Raw genomic sequence first — 18,063 nt, 5'->3', positions numbered from 1 at the left:
AGTATATTCTTCCTGAACTATGCCTGTTTAGGAAATTTGTAGATACCTAAATAGGTAGGTACACTTTCCATTTTGGAACGTTAAAGGTTTCCAAGCGAGGAACTTGAATGATGCAAGTCTTCGTCATGTTAAGCTTTTGCCTGACCAAGGCTCAGGCCACGATGTTTACCCGGTAACCACAAATGAGAGCCATCAAAAATAATGTCGTGATATTGGTGCATAAGATATCAATAAATATCTACACTCATGAAAACAAAAGGCGGGGTCGTGAAACTTGATATATGCATTGGAATTATATTACTAGACTTTAGACGTAGCTCCCTGCTATATTTTCAAGCCACTATGCCACATCAGGCAAGCTCAATTCCACATCCATAGCAGGCTTGATCTTATCAGCAACGGTCTGGTACTGGGCATCAGTAAGACGGCTGAGAGGCCGGCGAGGGAACCCGCCGTAACCGTAGTATGACTGGATAGCACCCTTGGTGCCAGGAATGGAAGCCTTTGTAAGAACCCAGTCGGCAGCACTGAGTTGCTGCTGGGCCTCGATGGCCTCTGTGAGACGACCCTCAGACCAGAGAGTGAAGATGCGGACGCAAAGACGGGGAAGAACGTTGGCACCACCAGCAAGAATGGCAGAGCCGCCAGAGACGAGGGTCTGCAGACTGAAGTCGGCAATACCGCCGAAGGCAATGTATGGGTGCTTGGCGTTGGGCTTGGAGACTGTTGCGGTACGCTGAGCCGGAGCCAAGGGGGAGGAGGGGGTGATGGCGCCGAGAGCGGCAGCGACACGAGTCAGCTTTCCGGTGTTGGCACAAGTGAACTTAGTGCCAACGATGTTAGGGTGTTCAGAGATACGGATGATGAGGTCGGAGTCCATGTCAATGCCAGCGACAGCACCGGGGTAGTTGTATAGGATAATAGGAACAGGGGAGCCGTCGGCAACGGCTGTGAAGTACTCGTATAGGGTTTCGTCATTGCCGACTGCGGCGCGGTAGTAGCTGGGGGGCACGATCAAAACGTACTCGCCGCCAGAAGCTGCGACCTCCTTGCACAGGTCGATGGTTCCGCGGATGCTGTTCTCGCTGGCACCGGCGATGACGGGCACGTTGGAGAAACCAGCCTCATCGAGAGCAGAGCGGGTCTCCCGATTGACGGTCATGCGCTCTTCGCGGCTAAGATGCACAGCCTCACCGTTGGAGCCCATGGTAACCAGGCCGACAAGGCCGGCCTTGGCGAGACGCACGGCGTGACGGCGAATAGAGGCGATATCGAGCTCTTCGGTCTGGGCATCGAAGAAGGTCATCGTCGGCGCATAAACGCCGGGGCGGAGTGGGGTGAGAGACATGATTCTGGAGTTTCTGTGAGCTGATGTTCACGGATGTTGATTGTATAATGACTTACTTGGAATTTGAGGGGTATATATTTCGTAGTAATTAAAACATTATTGGCATTTGACATTCTTATGAACTTCTTCGGGGCATCCTTCTCCCCTCCCCACGTCGGCGAATGCTCCGAGGCACTTTATATGGCGGAGAATCACATTCCACCAATCAACTTAACCGCTCAGAATGTGGGGGACATGAGGGGGTAAAAGACGGGTAAAGACGGATTTCAGCCGACGATGGCGTTGAAAAGACCATACCTGAGTCTAGCATTTAGTAAATTTGGAATTGAGGTCAGAGTAGCAAGGGCAATAATGTATATACACGTATGAATCTCTATTACCTTGAAAAGAAGAATGAGGTCGATGAAAAAGAAAACAAATGACGTCCAAAACCCCAAAGCCGATAAGATACGGCTATTGAGTGGGCATTTCAAAGGCCGGAAGAATTATCTCCAGCGATTCAATACCCCGGCTTTCTGTGAATTGTCTTAAATTTCCTTTTCTCCCCCAGAAATCCCCCGGAATTCAATCACCATATCGGAATTAACAGACATCATGGCTCCTCCTAGCGTTTTGATGGTATGGACAATGATTCCCCGCACAAGAACCCCAGCTAACAGACTCGCAGGTTGGCACTGGCGAATACACCACTGGCTTCGTCGGCGGTGGTGCATCTGGCTCAGACAAGAAGGTCGGCGTGGTAGGTCTCAGTCTATTTGACCTCCGCCGACGGGGCAAGGTGGGCGACCTGAGTATGGTGGGAGTGTCGGGCAAGAAGTTCCCTGGTATTCGTAAGTTGAACGAAAGAAGAAGCAAGCAAACAAGAAGCTAACCACAAGAATAGGTGATCACCTGCACCGTAACATCTCTCAAGTCTACAACAACCTCGATACCTCGTTCGCTTCATTCCCCGAGGACGACCAGACCGACCCCGATGCATACAAGACCGCCATTGATGCCCTCCCCAAGGGATCCGCCATCACCATCTTCACCCCTGACTCTACCCACTATCCCATTGCCCTGTACGCAATTGAGCGCGGTCACCATGTGCTTATCACCAAGCCAGCAACGCAGCGTCTGGGAGACCACCTCGCTCTGGTCGAGGCCGCCCGCAAGCACGGCGTCTTCGTCTTCGTCGAGCACCACAAGCGCTTTGATCCTGCATACTCCGATGCGCGTGCTAAGGCCAAGACCCTCGGTGACTTCAACTACTTCTATAGTTACATGAGCCAGCCTAAGAGCCAGCTCGAGACCTTCAAGGCCTGGGCTGGTCGTGATTCCGATATTTCTTACTACCTGAACTCTCACCACATTGATGTCTGCGAGAGCATGGTCCCAGAATACAAGCCTGTGCGGGTCACAGCAACTGCATCTCAGGGTACCGCTGCTACGCTTGGATGTGTTCCCGAGACCGAGGACACCATCACCCTCCTCGTGGAGTGGCGCCGCCGTGATAACCCCGCGAAGATTGCCACTGGTGTCTATACTGCTAGCTGGACCGCACCTCAAAATGCGGGTGTTCACTCCAACCAGTACTTCCACTGTATGTTATTCCATTCTCTGGCAGTATTTTATAAACAGATCTCTTCTAACACATTGGAACAGATATGGCTGCCAACGGCGAGATCCGTGTTAACCAGGCTAAGCGTGGCTATGAAGTTACCGGTGATGAGCAAGGTCTCATTCACTTCAACCCGTAAGAACCCTATTCCCAAGATAATGTCGCACCATGGCTCCATGCTGATTCCGATTTAATAGATTCTATATGCGCTACGCTCCTGACGAAGAAGGAAACTTCAGCGGACAGACTGGATACGGCTACATCAGCTTCGAGAAGTTCATCGATGCCGTCACAGCTGTGAACGAGGGCCGTGTTACCCTCGACCAGTTGGACGCCCGCCCGCTGCCCACTCTGCGCAACACGATCGCCACAACGGCAATTCTCGATGCCGGACGCAAGTCGCTGGACGAGAGGCGTCCTGTGGAGATTGTCTCCGAGGGCGAGAAGTGGGAGTTGAAGTAGAGACTATGTAAATGAATTTATGTTATACCAATCAGAAGTGTATTGTTTTCAAATGGTTTCTATATAATTTATTTTATGCCCAAAGGCCATAGCCCAAGCCATATTGTCATGTGCAAGGTCTAGCGCAAGTTAAAAATAGTAAGCAGATGGAATACTAGCGCAACTTCAATTCAGCCCTGCACTTTTAGACTTACATTCTCCCCTCCACGGCTGTTGATAATTATCAGATTAAATCATTCAAAATGATGCGCCGGAAAGATGTTTATACCAACATCACCCCCATCCCCGCATCTGTCCCCCGCCAACTAGCCCTCGACATCCTACACAGCCACAGCGAAATAATCACACTAAACCCACTCGTCCTCTCACATCAACCCATCAAGGCTCCACGGGATGCCGTCGCCGACGAGTACTACTCAACATGGTACGAGATCACCGAACGGGTACAATACGTCCCGGGGCTCGGCAAAATGGGGTCAGGCAAGATCAGCTTCAAAGGCTGCTTCCACAACGTCGCATGGGGTCTAGAAACACACATGTACGCACCGATGGGAATCGACATCCGAAGCAAATGGCGCATTGCCGGCAACCAACATGACGAAGCTCCCGAACCACGCGATAGACGCGCAGACGGCGCCCCGAAAACGGGACTCTATCTGCGCGAAGACATCGAGATCGAATGCAACCGCACGTTAATTTCTTTCGTCAAGAGTCAGTTGAAAGCTGCTTCGAAGGTGCTGGTAGAACGTCTGATTAAGAAAGCCGAGCTTCTTGATGCGGGTGTCTTGCAGGCTATGATGGAGGATGGGAAATTGACGACGTATAATCCAGCCGATCGATCGAGCAGGATTATGAGGGAGCCGTTTTATTCATCGCGCAGACAGTCGGATCAAATGTCCAGGTCGTCGTCGTCTCGTGTGCCTATATCGCCGACGGATTCGGTGCAGTTCGGATCGGTGGCTTCGGGGTATGCCCCTCCGTCGCAATATGGACAGGAACACCGTAAAAGCTTTGCTGTGGAATTGCCGGCGGACTTTTATCATCCGCAGCCTGGGTCTGAGAAATATCAAGAGTTGCCGGATACCAGTCGATATTCGAAATCACCGCGGCTGGATAAGGGGTATAATGAACTATCTACTATGGAAGAGACTTTAGAGGAGCGCGGTGATGGGGTGTTACATTCTAACTCGTATAGACAAAATGGTTAGTTTTATGTCAGAAGCAGACACAGCCATGTATTGTTTAATTTTTGATTTATTTGCGAAAGCCATCGATAATGACCTCCTTATGCAAGCGATATGAGAGCACATTTTCAGCTATTCATTTAATCCAAAATCCAGGTTTCAGACGAGCTGCTTGAGACAGTTATAGTGCGCCTCTTGTGCCTTGATTTGTTCAAGCAAGCTCTGCGCCTCAGTGGTCTTCTCCCACTCAGACACTTTCCCAGGAAAATCCCGGAGAGAAATTAGTCGTTTGAGCCTTAGCTTTTTTAGTTCGATGCGCTCAACTTCAAAGTCTCGGTTCCAGAACGGATCGTGAAAGGGGCCGCGAGCTCGATGTCGTCTTTTAACGAGGACCAGCTCGTTGCTTAGCTTCTTGTATCGTTCATCCAAGGAGATTTTGGCATGTGCTTGGTGAGTCATGTCGATAGACATTGTGCCGGAAGTATACTTCGAGAGTTGATTCACAACAGCGGGTTTATATCGCGATATAGCTCATACGGAGAGGGTCATTTTCCGCATTTGGTCCCGGAACCGCGTACCAAGGTCGGTTGCTGTAATCTCACACATAACAAAATAATGCTTCCAAGGTTGATAAACATATGATTATTTGGTAGAAAGAAAGAAAAGGGTGGAAACCCAGAAGCCATATGGCAGTACTCCGTACACAAATAGGAAAACAATAAAATAGCAGCAAACGCATCTCGTGGTATCATGCAAGAAACATATTCAAATCCAATTAACGTCGCGAGCTCCCCTTAATAATTCCATCTTCACCCTTGTGTAGCTTGACACGGCACTGGGGACAGTACCACTTGGCCGTGCGAGAGGGGACTTCGGTCAGACCCACGCAGTTGAGATGGAACCATTCACGGTCACACTGTAACAAAATAAAGGATTAGTATTCTGCTAGAATATGTCATAATGGGGATAACTTACATCCTGATTCTCGCAGCAGATCATCGTCCCGAAACTAACATCTCCACAGAGACAGTATCGGGGCTCATTGGCGTCGATCTGCTCGAGGACGCCGTCTTCATCTACACGGACATCCTGGGAGTCGCGGATGCTGAGGCGTTTCTTTCCTGGCTTGGCTTTGCGGCGTCCGTAGCTTACTGCTGCGCCGCCATCTTGACCACTGGAAATGGGACCTGGTGCTGGACGCTTGCGTCGGCGGGCCGGGCCGGGAACACTTGGCGCATGTGACGACTCGCGGATGGGGGTTTTGTGAGCAGGTGTTGCGCTTTTGATACGGCGGTCGCGTCCACTTGCTGCTATTGCGGTTGGGATGGTAATGAGGTTCCCTCCTTCGATTGAGGCGGCGGCTATAGAGCGTCGCGATGAAGGCCGAGTGACGGGCGGGGTGGGTGTAGTGACGACGGGTTGGACAAGGGATGGGTTGGATGGCCCGGAGCCTGTGGGGCTAGGGAGAGGAGGGGAGAGTTTGGCTTCAACAGCGGGGGACAGGTGGGTTTTGATCGGGGGAATGAGGTCGTTGTTAGTTTCGGCGGCTGGAACGGCCCCTCGGCTAGATCTGCGCCGAGACGGGCCAGCCCTGGAAGAGGGCGCGGGGACAGAGATAGGGGCGGGTGGGGCGACTGGGGCAGCAACTGGCGTAGGGTTGGGAGACTCGGAAGCAAGTTCTGTTGCTTCGAGGATAACCTCTTCCCGTTTCCTCTTCCGTGATGATCGATTCGCGGCTGGGGGTGCTTGGGCGGGGCTTGGCAAAGGCCTGGGCAAAACACCACCTTCGCCTTCCATCAATGCCTGTTCACGGGCCAACTGTTCGCGTTTCAACTTCTTTGCTTCGTTGAGTTTCATACCGCGATTGCTCAGCTTCGTCTCCTCCAAATCTTTGGCGGCCTCCCCGCGCCGGGTTTCCTCAATATTATCACAGTCAATGAACTCCCCACCCGTCTCTTCTGCCAGGGTCTTCGCTGCGCGGTATGCTTCCCAGCCGCGATTTGCCAGGGCTAGCTCACGGTGAATCATAACTTCGCTTGGCTGCCACACAGCATTCTTTTTCATCTTCTTCCGCAGTCTGGTCATCTCCCATTCGGTCAACCGCAGCCATGGCAGGTCCTCGCTGCCCAATTTCGCATCAGTTGGTGGTGGTTTCAACTGCGCAAGAGCCTGAGCTGTCGACGGTCCGTTACCCAAACTCAGGCGGCGTATTTTCTCCTTCTTTGAGGGTCGAGCGGGTTTGGGGGCAGATTTAATGAGTTCGCTCTCCAAGTCCGATTGTTCCGTACTAGCAAGCGGGGAGTCTGGATCAAAAGCCCCATCAGCACCCAGCATGCGCCTCCGATTTTTATCTCTCCGATTGCGGTTGTTATCTAATCGAAGGGTGATACGCGTCGTAGCATCCTTGTTGGTCTTCTTACCTCCGCGCGCACGCTTCGGTGTAGGTTCGGGTGGAGGTGATGGTTCTTCTGAGGCAGGTTTCGGCAGTGCTTCGAGTTTCTGGCGGATGCAACCTAATCGATCGAAGTGGCGATCTACAACATCATAGAGACGACAGGCCTCGGCATATGCTGATTCACGCGCATTGATGGCACGATCGACTTGAGAAGATATATCTTTGCGCAGTGCAATTGCGCCTGGTCGGTTATCGGGAGGAAGGTCTGGGAGCTGACCGTAGATCTGAGTGAGCTGGTGTACGGCTTGCGCCGAGTCGAGGTATCGGTCATCGAGGCCGCGTATGAGGGTCAAGGAGCGGATTAAGTCTGCCGGGAGGTATTCGGTGTAGTCGATAAAGTCTGTTACCGTAGCCTGCGCGTCAGGGTCGAAGGGGCCATCTAGGATAACCCCTCCGCTATCGTCTGTGTCGTCGGTCATGGGCATGTTCCAGCGCGATAGTGGTGGATCTTGGATCTTGGTTTGTTGTAGAAGGGGGATTTGCGCCTTGAAATTTCAACCGATGTTGAGATTTGCCAAATTCACTGCGATTCTGGGATAATAAATGAGAACATAGAGGGGTCTAGGTGTCAGATAACAGATGGAGCTGGGTGCCTTGCTGCACGAGGTCCTAAAACAACGGATAATAGTTATTCCGAAACGGTATGGGGAGCTCTCAGTCACGTGAATATAGACATTCTGTAATACATTTATAATGACTCCCGAGGTCGCATATAACGAATACTACATGCGCACTCGGGTAATTCTTTAAGAGCTACAGTGTGGGGTGGTACTCGTCTTTTGAGAGATTGGCGTTGGCTGCTTGTTGTTTTTTACAAGCAGGCGTTCCCCCACTAGGTGGGAAGTAGATACTCGTTCTTCTTAGCTCAGTTCCTCTCCTTCTCTCTTTTCTCCCCGAATCGATTTTAATCGATTTTTAGGGGGGCTGTTTATGAGTTAGGGCGCCGTTTAATCAAAACTAGCTTCATTCTAAGCTCCACTACAGTAAGTATACTTGGTTCCAAATGGAGAATCACCCATCGGCAGTCACCCTCAAGACTCTAGAGATAGAGTAAGTGGTAGATCTCGAACGTCCATAATGACACCCTCAAAAGTGCACTCAATATCATCAATCATCTACCTGACACCTTCTTAGAAGTGCCATTTCAATTGCCAGACCGGGACCGAACGAGGTAGCAACAACATGCGCCTTTTTACTTTGTTCACGAAGCCGATCCAAGACAATCAGGACCGAAGCGCTAGACGAGTTTCCCCGCGTGCGATATATCTCCCGGCTTGCCTGCAGTTGATCTTCAGACAACTGCAAGGCTTCTGCTACGCCATCTATGATTGCCCTCCCTCCCGGATGCAAGGCCCAGTCGAAATCACGGATTCCAAGCGGGCTCAGCAGCTCCTCTCCTGCTCTTGAATGAGAGTTCAATTGCTCCTCATACGACGGAAGAAGTCTCTCAAACATCGGTCCGATAGCGTGTTGAGTGTATTTAGGAATACCTCGATCGAGAGTAGCTCGATAACCTATGTACGCCGATTAGTCTGAGTTTCTTCAAACAGCGAACAACGATTAACAAACCATCCACATCCGCATAAAAGGTCATATGCTCAGCGGTGCCCGGGATTACATCACAACCCCATTCCAGAAGCTCAAATTGAGGACTGACTTCCTCGTTCTGAGCCATAGCATACTCATTACAAAGAACAAAAGCGGCCGCAGCATCCGAGAACAGAGCTGCTGCAATATTGACTGGATCAGAATCTGTACTGCGTTCTGCAATCGACAGATAATGTCGCACATTGGGCGTACACAGCTCACAAGCAAATGCCAAAATGCGGGCCGGCTTCCGTCGTAGACTTGCCCCACCAGCTATTTGCGCTGCGGCCTTCAAAATTGACAGCCCACCTGCGCACCCAACGCCGTGGAGAAGCATGCGATCAACATGGAGTGGGAGGTTCAATTTACGGGCCACGAGAAAATCGTACCCCGGGTTACCTTGGTTGGTACAGGTAACCGCGATCGTGTGGGTGATCTGCTGGGGAGACACATGTGCTTCTGTGAGAGCCTTTTGGCATGCTTGAACGGCGAGGTCGACCCCGGCCTGGCGGAAAAATTGGTCAATCTCACTGATCGAAGGTGGGTTCGTCTGCGTTGCAAATCCTTCCTCATACGGTCGGACTGCAGATCTGGTCTCGATACCCGTTGAGCGATTGACCTGGAGCAGCTTTTTGATTCTAGATGCAAAACATCAGCCGTTTTCGGTGGCGGCGTAAACAAATTTGAACGGCTTACCCTGGACGGCTCACATCGTGAAATCGCGATGCGAGTTTATCAAGGTCTTCAACACCTAGCAGATAGGGCGGATATTTCGATCCCAGTCCCGTGATGTACAAGGCTGGGGCCGGTGAATTGGGTTCCATATTAGTTGAGAGGAATTCGCTTACAAAAAGGGGGGGAACCGGATGTGAAAGATATCATGACCAAAACGAAATAGTGAGCTAGACCCGTGCTTGGCTTTTGGCTATTGATGGCTTAGCGTTCAATCACTGTCATCGCAACATATCGGGCGGCTGTGTCGCCGTCTTGATCTAGAAATGTGTTGCATATTGGCCTGGATTGGCAACATCAACCCAGAACCCAGTTGTAGCCCTGGCCTGTGGCAATGAAGGTCAAATGAATTTGAAAGGAGGCCTTAAGAACGAGGGTGATCTGCTGGGGACTTTCGTTCATCTCCTTATTTCTGAATCTGAGGATGATGCAGCGCAGTTGGCTGGCTCGGTTGAAGAGGCTCTTCGAACTTCGAAAATCCCATTAAAACGGCGAATCCCTCAATCTTTTATTACTCTATAGGCGAAGCGAGGGGAAATTGTATGTGATTCGAACTTATACCTAACATACTCATGAACATACTATTAACTATATAGTATCTCTTGAAGAATACTATATTATCACTATTATCCTACTATATTCTAAATCTCTTTTCCTATATTGTATGGGTATTGAAAGTTAAGTCTTAACCTTGGAACTAATTAAAGTAGCTTTCAAGGTTACTAATAGATCCCCACGGGCACCTCTTAGAAGCTCCACCTCTCAGAAGGTCTCTGAGAGTAGCAACTCCAACCCTTCCTCTTAAGGTGAAAACCAGTCAATTCTGAAACTTTGATAGAAATATAAAAGTTTGTTATAGGCGAGAAAGTTAGAGCCACAGAAATAGAGCGCTATTAGAGCTATTTTAGGCTATAAATTTGTTGGAGATCAAAAATATACCCGTCCAACCCCATAAATCGTCGTGTATACAGTGACTAGTATGAGCACCTTGACTTTACAAGAACCTCGGTGTAACCAATAATTTGCTCTGTCTCAATCCATTATGTAGTACTATCCACGAATTAGGTACCTTCTTTGTGGATTTACGTTTGATAGTCGATTTGTACATATCTATACTCAGCCTTGGTCTTTTTATTCAAAAGTTGATTCAATTTCGCTTGACTTTTCAAAGTCAAACTAAAGTGCCGAGTATTTATTTCTCTACCAGACAAAGCCAGACAAGTTACTGATCAATGAAGCTATTCCCTACTGATATCTTTGTCAACTATCAGAAAATATTGCCTGCATGAAGAAAGAGAACGAAGAGAACAATAAGAGGGACACATTGATCTCTTTAATGTACCTCACTACAGCTACATATACATAATGTACATACTCACCTCACGATAGTAACTAGGTACATATATGTAGCTTCCTTGTTGAGGAACTACACGGATTTCCCTACTTCTTTCCCTATTCCCAGCTTTTCCATCGCCCCTTCCTTAACTGACCGTTCCTTCCCAATTGAGTAATTCTAATCCCAAAGGCTCAGCGTGCGCGTCCACCCGCGTTTGTTTATATCCTTTTTTATTTGTCCCACTTCCTCTCCTTCTGCTCTTCATCTCACACCTCTCGATTTTGCTGAAGCTTTATCTCGGTTTTTCAAAATGGATGTTCGCGAGCGTCTGAAGATGCTCCTCGAAGGAGACCCAGGTCTCAAAGATCTGAATACCGAGTTGAACAAGGCCCGAGCCGCCCGACCTGCCCCAGCTGCGGATGGAGCCGACCCTGCCGAGTCCAACAAAGCTAAGCAAGGCGTAAGTGGATATGCTTTCCCAGTTGATTTTAAGCCGGAAGATGGCATGGAGTACCCTGCAGGTGGCCAATTTCCTTTGTCGTACATTCGTACCCATGTGGTTGGACAGCTACCTGAGCCGGAAGACAAGCTTTTGACTCAGAACAAGCAGGATGGTCGTCCCCACCGTCGTACACCGAAGATGCACCTTGATCTCTCGGGCTTGTCCAAAGATGAGCGTGGCGACGGCGATATTTCTGACATGGATTCCGACGAGGAGCTGGTCACTGCGATCCCAGTTCCCAAGTCGTTCACTCCGGCCGTCACAATGGCCCGCTTCCCTTTCAGATACCTCCATGGAGAGAATGCCAAGAAAGTTAATGAGCGGTTCTATGAGGGCGATAAGTTCTGGAACCGAACTTGGGATCTGTGTGTCAAATCTAGAATTAATTAGCAAAGTATACCGTCGCTAATACTCACCCAGGTATTATCTACCTGTTCCGCGGGTTATCTCCCAAACCGCCTTTCTTTTGATTCCCACTTTCCAGGCTCAAGCACTGCTCGATGAATTCAATTCGGCTCTGAACCTCAATTTGACTCTCACGGGCGTTGGCAAGGAAGGCCTCATGATTGAATTCGACAATGAAAAACTGCCGGCACCTGTGTACCTTGGCCGCAGCAGCACCCGTGATCGGAAGATGAAGTTGGAGGGTAAGGTTCCCTCGCCTCTGGAGAACTGGGGAGCCTGGGTACAGCTGGTTGAGCCTCATGTTTTCGAGGAATTTGAAAAGAAAATCAAGCAGTCCATCGCCACAGTCAAGACCAAGAAGAACAACCACAAGCAGGCGACCCGAGATTCCCGAATGAAGAAGTGGCAGGAGTGCCTAGGTCGTGTGCAAGCCTACTTTGGGCTCCGTCCTGCATTGCAGCCGAATGTTCCACAGCCGTCGTTTGCCAATGGTCAGATCGAAGCGATTGATGCCTTGCAACCTGTCAAGTGGGCCTTTCACGATGCCCCCATTTTCATCAGCATTGATCTTGAGTGGATGGACTGTTACGGCGCTATGGGCTCTCTGACAGAGGTTGGAATTTCGACCCTGGATATGTTGGATTTGGATGGTGTGGCCCCTGGTGATTATGGAGAGAAGTGGGTGAAACTGATTCGATCCCGCCACCTGCGTGTGAAGGAGTACCGAAACTGGGTCAACAGCACTCACACTGCCGGATGTCCTGGTCGCTTCCGATTCGGTGAGAGTGAGCTAATTACACACGCCGAAATCCCAAACGTTGTGGACGCTGCATTTTATCCCCCATATATGGTTCCCCCGAAGGAAGAAAAGATCCCCGCATACCAGGTTCAGTGCAAGGGAGACAATAAGATCGCCCCACACAAGAACCAGAAGCGCACTGTGATCTTGGTCGGTCTCGACCTCCATGGTGATATCATGCAACTCCAGAGAGCGGAAAGCCAGGTTTTTGTCAATCTGAACGAACCCTCTTCGGTCATTTGTGAGACTATCGACGTGGCAGAGCTGTACTGTGCTGCTACTGGGGAGACCCAGCCGCGAGGTCTCCGAGCACTGTTGGGCTTGCTGAATATTTTGAGTCCCGACTTGCACAATGCCGGAAATGATGCGTACTACACCTTGCACGCTCTTATTCGATTGATGCTGAGAGTAGCTGGGGAGAAGCCGTGGGGATACGAAAACGCTGAAGTTGGTGACAAGGAGCCCAACGTTAAGTCCAGCGACGAGCGTGAAGATAAGCCCCAGGTCACGGTCAATCCCAAATATGAACGCAAGGATAAACGCGATGGTGCCGCGTTTGAATCCATGGCTACAATGGAGGAAGAGCTTTACGACAACACTGACGAAGTCCCCGTTTGGAGTCATTAAGACTGACGTCCAACCGCAACGATTGTCAATTCACGAAAGTGGGAGTGACAGAGTGACTGGAACCGTAAAGTCAGTTTGAGAATCGTTTGAACATACCTCGTCGGATGCCCTTGAACGGATGAATGGGCTCATCGAGGTTTCAATTTGAACAGAATGCGTGAGATCAAAATGTGAGAAAATATTAAAAAACAAACAAACAAGGGGGATGTATGGCTAGTTCTAGCTTTCTATGTTCTGAACTGAATGAAATCTCCGCTGAATTGATATTAAATATTTTCTAGTTCTAGTTCTAAGGAATGTATACATGCGACTGTAAGAAGTGACTATGGAATTGATATACCTGGGATGTTATGTCCCACTGACGACATATCATGTTCATCCCACTATCGCCCCATCCCGCAATTTTAATCTCCGATCTCCCCCCTCCAACACCAACAACCTCAAACAACCACCTCAAAAGACCCAAACAAAATGACAAGTCGAGGCCCCCTAACCGCCTACCTGCTATCAAGCACCCCCAATGCGCTGAAGCGTGCAACAACCCACCCTTTCCTCGCCTCCGCGGGCCGCGGCACCCTCCCAAAATCCCAACTAAGCCAATGGCTCTCACAAGACCGACTCTACGCCCAATCCTACATCCGCTTCATCGGCCTCCTCCTCTCAAAAATCCGCCTCCCAACCCAAAACCCAACATCAGAAGGCCCACACCTCGCAACCCCAGAACAAAACGCCATAACCGTCCTCATCGACGCCCTCGTCAACATCCGTACAGAACTTGCCTTCTTCGAAAAAACAGCAAACGACTATGGCCTCGATCTAACAGCTATCTCCGCTGAAGAAGGCGGCTGCACACTCACCTCCTGCGGACTGGGCTCGGACATCACTACCTCTGTTGGAATCTCCACCACCGGCTCGGCAAGTTGTCCCGGTTTCACGGGCGGCAAGGGCGAAGGGCCGCTAGGGGATGGGGATGGGAATGGAAGCGGGGGTGCTTGTCTTGCGTCCACTGATGAGAAAACCAGCGCGCCTGGCCACGGGCTGTGTTTGAGTCAGGGAGAGTGTCAGATGCCGTCCGGGGGCGAGGTTTGTGCGCCTGGACCGCAGTTCAATGAGTCTGGACGGGGCGTGGAGCCTGCTGCTGTTGGTGGGGATGTTGGAGGGAAGGTTGGTGGTGAGCGGTGTGGGACTATTTTCTTCTGTGCGAATCGGACGACGAGGGCTTATATTGATATGTTTATGTCTGCTGGGAGTAGTGGGGTTTCTATTTTGGAGGGGTTGGCGGTGTTGTGGGCTACGGAGGTATGTTATTTGAAGTCTTGGAGGTTTGCCGCGGGGTGTATGCGGGAGGATGGGGAGAGGGATTATAAGAAGGATGCGGATGGGGGTGCGTTGAGGGAGAAGTTTATTGAGAATTGGGCGAGTGTTGAGTTTGAAGGGTTTGTTGATCGGATTGGGGATGTTGTTGATGAGATGGCGGGGCAGATTAAAGGGGCGGAGGAGTTGGAGATTATGCGGGGAAGGTGTTTGGAGTGGTGGAGGCAGATTGTTTGGTTGGAGGAGAATTTTTGGCCGTCTGTTGCTGAATGATGGTTTATCTGATCAACTCTAGATTAACTCTAGATCAACTTTAAAATGTCACTACGATCTACCGTGCATACTATACATATTGTAGTATGCATATTCTTTTTGTAGTGGAAAAATATTGTAAGATATCATACATCTGCCCCGAAGCCCATACATACAAGGGCTGTTTAGAACGGGATGACTAGCAAAAGCAAGAAAGCAGACAAAAACAACGCCGTCCACAACCCTGCCCGAGAGAATATCAGATCAAACTCCGATTCCAGGTCTCTGCTCCCAAAATAATGACAATGTCATTGAGCAAACCTTCAAAAACAATAAAATGACCAAACCGACCAACACCATTCGTAATGCGGAAGCATGAAGCATGAAGCAAATAGTAAAACACATAGACACAGTCTGTAAAGTGGACATGTTGTACATCACAAGATAGACAGTCTGCAACAACCACCGGAGTCAACATTAAGTAGCAGCTGCACGGGCAGCATTACCTAGTTGTCGATGGTAGGAGCCAATAGGTTCGAAGCCCCTAAAAAAATGATATTAGTTTCTGCACGCAGGACATAATTGGATAGGAACTAGTGTAGCAAAGGAACATACCTAGCAAGATCAAACCCCGATCCATTATCATCTTCCTCCTCTTCCCGTTCTTCATTTCTCACATGAGATTTCCCATTAGGTCCCATATCCCCCGAATCCGACTGAAGCGGTGGCAGAGTCCGACTCGAGCCAAGTCCATTCGACGTCCCAGGTTTGCTGGGACTAACAAGATTCGGCGGCGGGGGAGAGCTACTCGGGAACCCGCCGATAATGCGGTCCTCGACCTCGCCCTTCAAGGGACTCATGTCCGGCGGGGGGCGGGCAGGGGTACTCCCGATATCAGCGAACTTCCAGAACTGCGCGGGCGAGCTCATAGGCATGAACTTCGACGGGATCTGCGCTGTGCTTGGGGGCGGGAGACGGGGTTGTTGGCGTTGTGGGGCTGGTGTAATCATTGAAGAGGGTTCTTCGTTGTAGTAGGATGAGGAGAGAACTGGCGGGGATCCGGCTACGTTGTCGGACATTCCGTACGCGCGGGCCAGGTTGTTGCTGCTGTTTTGCACCTGGGTGGAGATGCTGGAGTTGTGGTTGTGCGAGCGCGATGGGAGCGGCGAGGGCTCGTCGTAGTCGCGTGGGTTCATGTGTCGCAGTGGGTGGTCGGAGCCGAGGCCTCGACCCAGTCGGGAACCACGCTCTGGTGTGTATGCTTCCACCGGAGCTACAGGAAATGAGCTGAAGCCCGGGGATGAAACGGGTGGTGACTTCTTCGATGTTGCTGAGAATGAGGTGTCGAGTTTGCTAACGTTGGTCCCGCGTGCTGATGATGGGGGCTCTTTCGTTGCCGGTGAGGACGGGGCAGACGATTGCGTGCCGCCCTTGCGTGTTTGCTTCTTCCGGTACTCTTCCCGATATTCCACTGCAATCTGCCACTTCATACCCTTGCCCGGCTCGTCGGTCCGGCGGGGAACCTTCTGGAAGGCCTTGTTTAGCGAGAGATTGTGGCGGATAGAATTCTGCCAGCCGCTTTGGGAGTGTCGATAGAAAGCGTATTTATCCATGATCCAATTATAGATGCTGTTCAACGTGAGCTTCTCCTCCTCACTGGAGAAAATAGCTTGAGCAATCAGCGTCGCATAGCTGTACGGCGGCTTGAGGTCCTTGGAGGCATCCTTGCTGTAATCGATCTCCTCCGTGCTCTCCATCATCATGCCTCGGTTGTAAAGCGGGGACTGTTTAGCGGTGCGCTGGCCAGCGGTATCAGGCGACCGCGGTGGGGGCGTCACCTGGCGCTTGAGGAACTTCGGAGCAGGCGCCAACGAAGGCCCGCCAGACGAGGATGGCGGCCCAGCCTCGTCGTTCTGGGATTGCTGAGGATGGGCATGCTGGGAAGCATCCCAGGAAACCAAACCCGGATCGGGCTCCTGTCCGCTAGCAATGCGCTGAGCGCGCTCTATAAAGCTGGGCTGGATATTGGCCTCGTCACCGGGCGTAACAAACATCATTTGTGTATTGGCCACCTCGATGATGTCGCCACAGGAAAGCATCGCATCGGTGCCGCGCTTTATAATGACATTGTTCAAGCGCACACCATTCCGGCCATTGACACGGATGTGCCAGGCAGGTGTCTCCTCGCCATCATAAAAGATCTCGGCATGCAGTCTCGACACGAATTTGCTGGGGCCCAAGTCGACATGCACATCTGGCAGCGCACGAGCCGCAATTGTAACGGGGCTGGACTGTTCGACAGCCCGTTGTTCGCGGTCCGGTTCGCGGCCGATATTGACATGCAGGGTTTTGACGTAATAGGTCCAGTTGCGGCCGGCAATCTTAGCATAAGCCTGGATGCGCTGGGTATTCTCGGTCTTGGTGTTGGAGTGGTCGCGCGAGACGCGCAATTCCTCGCGGGGTGTGTTCAAGTATGAGATAACTAAATCGACCAGGTCTTGATTGGTAGCGGGTTCGTGTTCGCCCGCTGAGTCTTCGGCTTCGTCGGCGGACTCATGTTTGACGTTCGGGGGAGGCGAGGCGCGGCGGTCAACCTAATCAGATGAAAACGGGTCTTAGCTCCTGTTTGCGCGGGGATATATTTGGTTCCAGACTAAACGCTCTGCTATTTTAACTCACCTTGCGCTTCTTTGCGGATGGTCGACTAGGCGATGAGTCCGGAGCCTCTGCGTCGGACGTTTCTTGCAGTTGAATTTCCTTGCGCCGCGCGCGGCGGCGGTTCGTGAGCGGCATATCTTTATGGAATTCGCTCTTCCTTCTTTCCAGTATGATGTATTGGCGAAGTCGGTTCGTAAATGATTATTTTTTTTTCTTCCGGTTGCGTAGGCAATCAAATCCGAGTCGAAGTACTCCACAAACAAGCGCGGGGCACTAGAGAGGAAATATGAAAGCCGAAGGCAAAAGGCAGAAACACAGAGTTTTTTTTTTAAAAAAAAACAGTCAACTCTTCCCAAGGGTGGATTCGGATTTCAGCGCCCCCAGAATCGGAAGACCGTTCAGATGGTAGAACCAGAGAACGAAGAACGTCAGAGCATGGATTTGCCACCACGGAAGAAAGGAAGAGGAAAAAGATCAAAAAAAAGAAGTCAAGTCAGACTGTAAACAAGACTCAAAGGCTGGATATCTTTTTTTTTAACAAAAAACTCCCCCAATCGAAAGGTTGATATTGTGTGGCTGGATGTTATTATCGATAATCCCTAGGCCGATCGACACGCGCAATGGCGTCTGTTTGGGGGGGTGACCGCCTTGTCGCGTGGAGAACGTGTATAACACAACAAAAAGGAAAATATAGAAGAGGATAAAGAGGAAAGAGATGAAGAGAGAGAGAGATTATAGGAAAGACAAATAGAAGAGAAAATAAAGTGTACAAGTAAGAAAAAAAAGAAAATGAAGTGCGATT

General features: G+C 50.5%; 9 protein-coding genes across 9 annotated transcripts; 4 read left to right on the top strand and 5 right to left on the bottom strand.

Annotated features, from left to right (window-relative positions):
• Nucleotides 1-340: 340 nt before the first annotated feature.
• N7455_002202 (dihydrodipicolinate synthase family protein) lies at nt 341-1,348 on the bottom strand (the record flags this gene model as incomplete). The annotated part of the gene is made up of 1 exon (XM_040951166.2): nt 341-1,348. One exon carries the CDS (start codon nt 1,346-1,348, stop codon nt 341-343), a length of 1,008 nt encoding a protein of 335 aa, XP_040818411.1.
• Nucleotides 1,349-1,942: 594 nt separating this feature from the next.
• Nucleotides 1,943-3,410, top strand: N7455_002201 (Gfo/Idh/MocA family protein; the record flags this gene model as incomplete). The annotated part of the gene is made up of 5 exons (XM_040951863.2): nt 1,943-1,966; nt 2,016-2,178; nt 2,232-2,930; nt 2,993-3,083; nt 3,146-3,410. 5 exons carry the CDS (start codon nt 1,943-1,945, stop codon nt 3,408-3,410), a joined length of 1,242 nt encoding a protein of 413 aa, XP_040818504.2.
• A 242-nt stretch (nt 3,411-3,652) lies between these two features.
• On the top strand, nt 3,653-4,618 carry N7455_002200 (uncharacterized protein; the record flags this gene model as incomplete). The annotated part of the gene is made up of 1 exon (XM_040951502.2): nt 3,653-4,618. The coding sequence occupies one exon, from the start codon at nt 3,653-3,655 to the stop codon at nt 4,616-4,618; it is 966 nt and encodes a 321-aa protein (XP_040818307.2).
• Nucleotides 4,619-4,753: 135 nt separating this feature from the next.
• N7455_002199 (uncharacterized protein) lies at nt 4,754-5,065 on the bottom strand (the record flags this gene model as incomplete). The annotated part of the gene is made up of 1 exon (XM_040951840.1): nt 4,754-5,065. One exon carries the CDS (start codon nt 5,063-5,065, stop codon nt 4,754-4,756), a length of 312 nt encoding a protein of 103 aa, XP_040817915.1.
• A 304-nt stretch (nt 5,066-5,369) lies between these two features.
• On the bottom strand, nt 5,370-7,474 carry N7455_002198 (putative PHD finger domain protein; the record flags this gene model as incomplete). The annotated part of the gene is made up of 2 exons (XM_040951178.2): nt 5,370-5,510; nt 5,570-7,474. 2 exons carry the CDS (start codon nt 7,472-7,474, stop codon nt 5,370-5,372), a joined length of 2,046 nt encoding a protein of 681 aa, XP_040817696.2.
• A 682-nt stretch (nt 7,475-8,156) lies between these two features.
• N7455_002197 (uncharacterized protein) lies at nt 8,157-9,460 on the bottom strand (the record flags this gene model as incomplete). Its single annotated transcript, XM_040951426.2, has 3 exons — nt 8,157-8,563; nt 8,619-9,274; nt 9,333-9,460. 3 exons carry the CDS (start codon nt 9,458-9,460, stop codon nt 8,157-8,159), a joined length of 1,191 nt encoding a protein of 396 aa, XP_040818013.2.
• Nucleotides 9,461-11,014: 1,554 nt separating this feature from the next.
• On the top strand, nt 11,015-13,037 carry N7455_002196 (uncharacterized protein; the record flags this gene model as incomplete). The annotated part of the gene is made up of 2 exons (XM_040951558.2): nt 11,015-11,571; nt 11,627-13,037. 2 exons carry the CDS (start codon nt 11,015-11,017, stop codon nt 13,035-13,037), a joined length of 1,968 nt encoding a protein of 655 aa, XP_040818524.2.
• Nucleotides 13,038-13,508: 471 nt separating this feature from the next.
• N7455_002195 (putative transcription regulator PAB1642) lies at nt 13,509-14,624 on the top strand (the record flags this gene model as incomplete). The annotated part of the gene is made up of 1 exon (XM_040951064.2): nt 13,509-14,624. One exon carries the CDS (start codon nt 13,509-13,511, stop codon nt 14,622-14,624), a length of 1,116 nt encoding a protein of 371 aa, XP_040818602.2.
• A 104-nt stretch (nt 14,625-14,728) lies between these two features.
• N7455_002194 (putative forkhead transcription factor Fkh1/2) lies at nt 14,729-17,439 on the bottom strand. The gene is made up of 3 exons (XM_040951665.2): nt 17,283-17,439; nt 15,219-17,197; nt 14,729-15,147 (listed from the first exon to the last, which is right to left on the bottom strand). Exons 1-3 carry the CDS (start codon nt 17,394-17,396, stop codon nt 15,081-15,083), a joined length of 2,160 nt encoding a protein of 719 aa, XP_040817545.2. The 5' UTR covers nt 17,397-17,439; the 3' UTR covers nt 14,729-15,080.
• Nucleotides 17,440-18,063: the final 624 nt, after the last annotated feature.

The sequence above is a fragment of the Penicillium solitum genome, assembly GCF_028829755.1.
Source record: "Penicillium solitum strain IBT 25940 chromosome Unknown utg000001l_segment0_segment0, whole genome shotgun sequence".
NCBI lineage: Eukaryota > Fungi > Ascomycota > Eurotiomycetes > Eurotiales > Aspergillaceae > Penicillium > Penicillium solitum.
Note: the sequence above shows the minus strand (reverse complement) of the source record. Positions and strands in the feature narration are given on the sequence as shown.